General features: G+C 42.3%; 1 protein-coding gene across 1 annotated transcript in view; it reads left to right on the forward strand.

Moving 5' to 3' along the window:
- INPP5D (inositol polyphosphate-5-phosphatase D) overlaps nucleotides 1-8138 on the forward strand; it is a 106959-nt gene that overhangs the window by 77124 nt on the left and 21697 nt on the right. The window contains exons 14-15 of the mRNA XM_081954054.1: nucleotides 344-461; nucleotides 6539-6635. Of these exons, the coding sequence (XP_081810180.1) occupies nucleotides 344-461; nucleotides 6539-6635 (215 nt within the window). The remainder of the gene's footprint in view (nucleotides 1-343; nucleotides 462-6538; nucleotides 6636-8138) is intronic.

Below are 8138 nucleotides of genomic sequence, written 5' to 3' on the forward strand. Positions count from 1 at the left end.
GCAAGGGTCTTGTAACTTGACAGCTTTAAGATTTGCGTGCTTCAAATGCCAGAGTTTCTGAGCCAACATTTTGGTTGCTAAGCAAGAGCGTTGTTAAGTGAGTTTCACCACATTTTACAAGTTGGCCACACCCACCCAGTCACATGGCTGGCAAGCCATTCCCATCTGGTCACATGGCTGGCACGCCACTCCCACAAAGCAGGCCACACCTACAGAAGAGGTTCTAATAAATTTTGAAACCCACCACTGGGTTATATATAGGACTCCCTAGTTTTTGTAATTCAGATACCAAGATTTAAGTGGAGGTGTACGGCAGCTGATTTTTACTTTTTTAAAAAATTAGATAGCAACCCATACACTCTGGAACATCAGGACTGTTGTACTGGCGAAACCCGAACATGAAAATCGCATAAGCCACCTCTGTGTGGATACTGTGAAGACTGGAATTGCAAACAGGCTGGGTAAGATTTGGGCAGACACCCAAAAAGGCATTTTAAATTGTTATTTTTCAGATGTTGACTCTCCTATGCTATAAAATAAACTGGAACAAAGTTACCTTTGTTATATAAATAGGTCTCTAGTTATTTACTAATGAAATTGCAAACCAATAAATGTTTATTCATTTATTCATTTTATATGGTAACCCATTTTACTCTCACTGGGTGGCTAACTGGTCATTAAAAAAGAAAAAGACAAATTCAACTTAAAAGCTAACGTAAAACCTATAAAAACCACTAAAGAGTATACAAAGTGCCAAGGCCTACAAAAAGCAAGGTATCTCATTCAGTCATAAAGTCTGATTCAACTAGGTTTATGGCCTCAGCACCTGGAGGAAGAATCCTGTGTTTAAAGTCTTTATAAAAACTAATGGAATTGGGGACCAGCCAAATTGCAGGGGAAACACTGTTTTGGACAGCAGTTGCCATAACAAAGAAGATACAATAAAGGGATCTGAAGCTTGCCCGAAGTATGCCAGATCTAATGAGATGAGCAGAGAAAATTGGAGATTGGTGATCCGGTGGATAATTGCATGCCATGGAAGATTTTATAGGTGACAACCAGCACTCTGAATTGCACTATTGGGTCCAGTGCAGCTCATGGAGTTATGGTATTATATAGTTATTCTGCACTGTCCATCAAACTGCCTTTGTTGCTTTATTCCAAGCCTTTCAGTTTAGGAATAAAGTCAATTGGAACATAGAGGTTTGCAAACAACCCACATATTGTGAACCAACTCTAATGATGGAAGGAGACCCCAAAGCTCATAACTACTTAATCTTGCTGGGGTTGTGCTGAAGCCTTACCTACAGCTTCTTCTTTTTTTTTTCCAAAAAGTTTTATTGGTTTTTTAAAACATTTATAAGGAAAAGGGTAAGTGGAATGGTTACAAATTTTGGCAGTTGCAAGTGTGGCAGACGCCCCCTCCCTCCAAACTCATAGGTTACATCTAAATATCAAACATTAATACATAATCATAAAAAATCAGCATATTAATTCTAGAAAAAATAGTTTTCAATCAGTTTATATAGTTATGATATATAGTCTAGATATAATTTCATTACTTTCGGTCTGTTTATAACATTGTGGTTTTCTTATTCATTTTTGTGATCTGAGCTTTCTTGGTGTTGCCCCTTCACCCCCCGCTGGCAGAGCTCCGGCCCCTCCCGTGTCCTGTGTGACCGTTGTGGTGTCTTCTGTTTTTTCTAGGTTCGCTTTATTTTTTTCCATACAGGCCTGTGCCTCTATGGGTGTGTTGATTCTGATTCTTGTCTCCTCCCAGAATATCAGCATCCCTTCAGGCATCAACCATCTAAACCACACCCCCTTCTGGTATAGTTTATTCGCCAATTGCGAATAGTTTTTCCTTTTCTCCCTAATTTTTTTGGGAATCTGCTTCAGAATGGTTATCTCCCTGTCATGGTATGTCAGTGTTTGCCCCCTTTGTACACCCAGAATTTCATCTCTTGTGCTTTTCCTAAGGAATTTAATATGAACCTCCCTGGGTACATTGTGTGCTCTGGCATATGCTGAATTTACTCTATAGACCAGATCTATCTCCCATTCCATCCGCTGTTTATCTTTGTGTATGTATTCAGCAAGAATATTAGTCATAATGTCCCTTATGTTTTCCCCATCTGCTTCTATTACATTTTGAAATCTAAGATAAAAGGACATTCTCTCAAACTCTGTTTTCATTGTTGGATATCAAGTTCTTTGTTTCCCTTCTGTAAAGCCTCTACCCCCCCTCTCGCCTCCGCCACCCCACCCTCCACAAGGTCCAGTCTCTGTGAGTTCTTATAAATTTGAACTTGATTCTCTTTAATTTCATCTTTCATTTCCCTTAGCTGTTTCTTGATTTCCTCCTGGCCCTGTAAAATTTGTTGAAGCATTTGTTGAAGGTCCATCTCTGTAGTCTTAGGTTGCATCAGTTCTGTTATCTTTGACTGTGTGGCTGGACTGGATGTTGCAGATGTTGGAGCAGAAGTGGCAAAGCCAGGTTTTCCAGGAGGTGGTCTTTTTGGAGACATGGTTTATGAAACAAAGAGATCAGTCAGTGTAGAAACTGGGCAGCTGGAGAAGTAGAGCAGGCAGGCGAGTCCAGAAGGCAGAGGATCCAAACAGATGGGAGTTTCTTTAGTCACTCTAGCAATAGATGAAAGTTTTTTCTCCAAAGAGTTCAGGAAATAACAATCCACAAGAGATTCCTCTGGGTGACTCGGAGACAAAGACCGGAAGCCTGAATTTTAAAGGTGGAGTCAGGTTTCACAGTTCATGAAGACAACGGAAGTGTGCCATCTTGCCCTGCCAGCTTTGGGCTCAGAGGCATAGAAAAAATTTTAAAAGTTCAAAAAGTTCTCAGGTCATCAATAAGTCCTGGAACTAAGTCCCATGAAAAGCACTTTTACTGGGGTGAGGCATCGTTAGTTGGCTCTCCCCCCTCCTCCTTCCCCTGGGGGCGAGAGCAGAATTTTAACAAGCCGCTTGTCCAAGGGGGGGGAATCCCCCTCCCCTCTAGCCGCTCCTCAAAGAGTAAATCCGAAAGGTTAACTTTTAAAATTACTGAAAAGTCCATTAACTCAAAAGTAAGGGGATGAAGAGAGGAAGCATCTCACCGCACCGCCGCTGCTTCCTTCAGTTTTGCATTCTCCGATCGGCATGGGGCGAGACGCAGGCATGTCCTCCAAAACTGCTCCCCGGTGCCTGGAGCAAAGCGGAAAAGCCCCCACCAGCCGCCGCCGGTGCCAGAGCCTTCTGCGAGCCGCTCCTTCGGCAGGGCGCCTCTCCGGGGCGTCCTGTGCCCCCCCGAAGACGGAGGAAGCCCACCGAAGAGCGGGAGCGGGCAAAGTCCTTGCCCGTCGCCGTAGCCGCCGGAACCGGAAGTCCTTACCTACAGCTTCTGAGTACCAAAAAAGAACACCAACATCATGGCTTGGTTGATCAGGAACACAGACGTATAATTATGTACCAGCAGCACTGATTATATTTTATCCCATGAGGTCAGTTAATGAACTCACCTAGTGGTTTCATGCAGATGTTTAACACAGCAGGAAGAGAACAGAGTCTAAGCCACTTTACAAAGAGGAGCCTAGAGCTTTCCCTACCACTAGTACTCATGGAACCAGCCTCAAAGTAGAAGAAAAATAACTGCATAATGGTACTTCCCATTCTCAATCCACTAAATTGTTCTTAAAAGACAATTTTAATAAAGATGAGGACAATATTGGTTATCCCATAAAAACTGGAAATAGATTTGGAATATCTTCATTAAACTGGGTATTAAACAATTGAGCCAGTTCAGTTGGAAGTTATCATGAACATACTGTACTTCTAAAACTATTTTATTTGGGGGAAAAATCCCAAAGTTCTATACAGTAATATCTTTTGTAATTCAGTCTTTAATGATAGAACAGCTCAAGCTCATAACACCATAATTTGGGATGCAAGGAATCTCATACTGATATAGAGTTCCCTTTATCCTGCTGATCAGATTTCGTTCACAGAAAATTCCCTGGTTAGAAAACTACTGCTGGGGTTTTCCTTGTGTTTCTGTGAATAGAACCCATGAGGTTTTTAGACAAAACACATTGAAACAAATGTCGGGCCACCAAGAGCTAATAAAGACATGTAGAATTACTTCGGAACAGTTTCTTGTATTATTTCTCACCTATAGACAGAAATTTTGCAAAATTAAGCAAGTATTTGCATAACTAAAGATATATTCTGAGAATTGCTAGGGCAGAACCTTCTTAACTCTCTGTCTCCCAACAAACTACCTAAGCTTTGTTGTCACTTTACCTTCTGGAACGCAGCCCTACTTCCTGGGAATCCAGATTACATTCCACCATAACAAGATTTGGGGTTGATGTAAGTTAGCATTAGACTTTAAGGCTCACTAACTGCTCTCTATTGTGAAGATGGCTCTAAACCAGGCAATTGAGCTATTCTGTCTGTATGCTTCAATCTAAGTCTTCCCAGTTTTGACCAGTCCTCGTGATCTATCCATCACATTGGTTCTTCATATAACCTGATCATATGATCATAACTTTATTTTTTTTTTGCTTCCCAAAATCTAAAAAAACATGATGTGCTTCATTTTAAAATGTCTTATTTTAATTTAAAAAAATTAACTAGATGCAGAAAAGAAAATAGAAACAGTAAAAAATGGAAATAAAAAAGCATAAAAGAAGAAATAGATACAAAAGCTCAATCCTTAACTAACAAGCTAAATGTTGAGTACAAGGGGAAATACCAATCAGACTCTCTACAACATTAGTAAAACAAATTAATTAATTAATTAATTTGCAAGTTTCCTATATATACCTTTTTACAACTATTCATCTCAATATGAAAATGAATGCAACTAAAATAGAAACTAAGTGCTTACGAAGATATTATTTGGATACAATAAAATACTAAAAAAATCTGTTTATGGTTTCCATAGCAATTGGTGAGATATGCAATTGTTTCCCGAATTACAATTTCCCCTGGAACTCCATTGATGCCACTCTGATAGATTTTTTTCAGATGTATTTTTTTCTATGAAACATCTCTGCCCAGTTTTTATAAAATAAATAATTGCTATATATCCATACAGTACATACATACATACATACCAGGGGTGGGTTGCTACCAGTTTTACTATTGGTTCGCAATGCGCGCGCATGCACTATTCATTGTAAATTGTTCTTCGCACATGTGCAGAACAATTTATAATGAACTGGGCACACGGAGTCACTAGAAAACAACATGGCAGCGGCCCAGCGGCAGCAAGGGAATTGGTTTGGGGGCATGACAGACCTGGGTCACTGCCGGTTCTGTGACCTAGGACTGAATTCCACTACCGGTTCGGCCAAACAGGGCCAAACCAGGACCAACCCACCTCTGATACATACATACATGCATACCTTATTTTTTGGACTATAAGACACACTGGAGTATAAGATGCACCATGATTTTGAAGAGGTAAACTTTTTAAAAAAGTTTTTACACTCTACAGGCTTCCCAAACCCTCTGCATGCCTTGTTTTTTGCAAAAAAAGGGATGGCGCATGCAGAGCTTTGGGAGGCTTTTAGAGTGCTCCTGGGGGCTGCCCCTCCCAAAATGAGCCAAAAACGGCCCATTTTTGCCAAAAATGGGCTGCTTTTTGCAAAAAAAGGGGGGGCTTGCAGAGGCTTTGGGAGGCTTGTAGAGTGCTCCTGGGGGCTGGGGGGGCAAAATCAAGCAAAAATGGCCCATTCTTTGCTCATTTTTGTCCTCCCCAACCCCCAGGAGCACTTTGCAAGCCTCCCAAACCCTCTGCATGTCCATTTTTGCAAAGGGGGAGGGGTTTCGGTAGGTCAAAAATGCTGTATTCTGTGTATAAGACGCACACAGATTTTCACCCTCTTTTTTGGGGGGGAAAGGTGAGTCTTATACTCCAAAAATATGGTACATAAATATTACATAATATTTTAATTACAAGAAAAACAGGACACATTTGAAAGGACAGTAGATAATGTATAATGTATATGTGAGCCAAGACATAATGGAGGGTGGGGAAAAATATACCCAACCAACCAAAAACCTCATAGAAATCTACACTACTTTTCATACTAAGATTTGGCTCATAGAAGTCCTTCCACAAATATTACAATCAACAACTGTCTCTTAGTTGTATGATAAATTATAAAATCATGCATGCTTATACAGATACGATGGGAATCTAGGGATGCTTAGCATCTTTGCAGGTATATGTATCTTTGTATTATAGTTTACTTTCAGAAATAACTTGGCAATGCAATATGCTATGATTTCAATTAAAATTAACATTATAAGGGATTCTTGGTCTATTTTCAAAACACTAATAGATTGATTGAGTTTTGTAGAGTGGAAAAGAGAGATTCAATTTTTGCTTTTTAAAAGGATTTTGAGAAAATCTTCAGGAGGTTTCTGTTCCTCAGTTCTGCATCCTCAAAGAAGTGTTTCAGCTTAGATAGCAAGAGGAAGGATTTATTTTTAAAACTGTTCTGTTTCTTCTTTCGTCTTCTCTTTCCAACAGGCAACAAAGGAGCTGTGGGGGTATCATTCATGTTTAATGGAACCTCCTTTGGGTTTGTGAACAGCCATTTGACTTCAGGAAGTGAGAAGAAACAGAGGTAAATTATTATTACCTTCCTAAGGGCCACCTGAGGCACCAGTTGCTTACTTACTACAGTACTTGCTTCCACTGAGTACAAATGGATAATCGGATTCAAAAAGCTAGAAGTGTGAAGCTTATCACTGTGAAGGCCAGGGCGCTTCCTTTTTCCTCCTGGTGATGAATTGCTGAAGGCATTTTTTTTTCAGAAAAGATAACTAGAAGATTCATCTCTAGGCATGAGAAACATGGAACCTTTCAGGTGTTGCCCTAACCCAGAGGTTCCCAATCTTTTTCGGTTTGCGGCTCCCATAACACTTCGGATTTTTTCCGCGGCTCCCTTAATAGGTACATCCGATTTTTTTTAATTTTTGACTTTTTAAGGATTTGGAAATCTACTTTTTAGTTCGTTAAGGTTAGGTTAATTGAAAAATAAATTAAACACGAGCTTTAAATTCACAATTTATTGAACATCATTTAATGATTTAAAATTATTAATGGGATGGATGGGCTTGTTGTTCGCTGCACAACTTCTCAAATCTTGGAATAAAATTGGAAATGGCGACTCTCATTTCTTGCTCGACGTTAATTTTCGAGCGATATTTACTTTTTATTACCGCGACTGCCGAAAACCCAGCTTCGCACAAATAGGACCGCGGATCCTCATCAGAGCCGTAGGCTGGAGCCGTGCAAGAAGTCCGCTTGGGTGGGGAGGGAGGGAAGCCCTTGGCTGCCCGTCCTCGCCACCGCCACCCCTTCAGCCCTGGTACTGGGACGCCTTGGCAGCGCTCGCCTCGCGTGGCAGCAAAGTGTGTGTGTGTGTGTAATGGGGGTCTGGCTGGGACCGATCAGCTGAGAGGCTGGCGAAGAAGCGGCGCTTGGAGGAAGAAGGCAGAGATGCTGGCTGGCATTCGCTTCCCTTATTTTTCGCCGCCGCTGCCCCGGCAGAAAGGAGCATTACCACCCCTCCCTGCTGGTTGCAGCCCAGGCCCCGCCTGCCCTGCTTAGCTGAAAGTGGCGAGGGAGCAAGCCGCGATGAGCAGGAAGGGAAATGAGCGCCGGCCACACACACACACACCACTTGTTGCTGTGCAAGGTGAGCGCTGCTGGGGAGAAATCAGGGGGAGAGGGGGGAGAAGACCACCCCTAGCAGAAGATTGTTTTCTTCTCCCCCTCCCAGATTTCTCCCCAGCAGCGCTGGTCTTGCACGGCAACAAGCGGGGTGTGTGTGTGTGTGTGTGTGTGTGTAATGGGCTGGATGGGACCGATCACCTGAGAGGCTGGCAAAGAAGTCTTCCCCACTGCCGCAAAAAGGCAGGGATAGTGGCCAGCGCTCATTTCCCTTCCTGCTCATCGCGGCTTGCTCCCTCGCCACTTTCAGCTAAGCAGGGCAGGTGGGGCCTGGGCTGCAACCAGCAGGGAGGGGGTGGTAATGCTCCGTCCTGCCGGGGCGGCGGCGGCAAAAAGTAAGGGAAGCGAATGCCAGCCAGCATCTCTGCCTTCTTCCTCCGAGCGCCGCTTC

This window comes from Natrix helvetica (assembly GCF_964273705.1).
Source record: "Natrix helvetica genome assembly, chromosome: 5".
Taxonomy (NCBI): Eukaryota; Metazoa; Chordata; class Lepidosauria; order Squamata; family Natricidae; genus Natrix; species Natrix helvetica.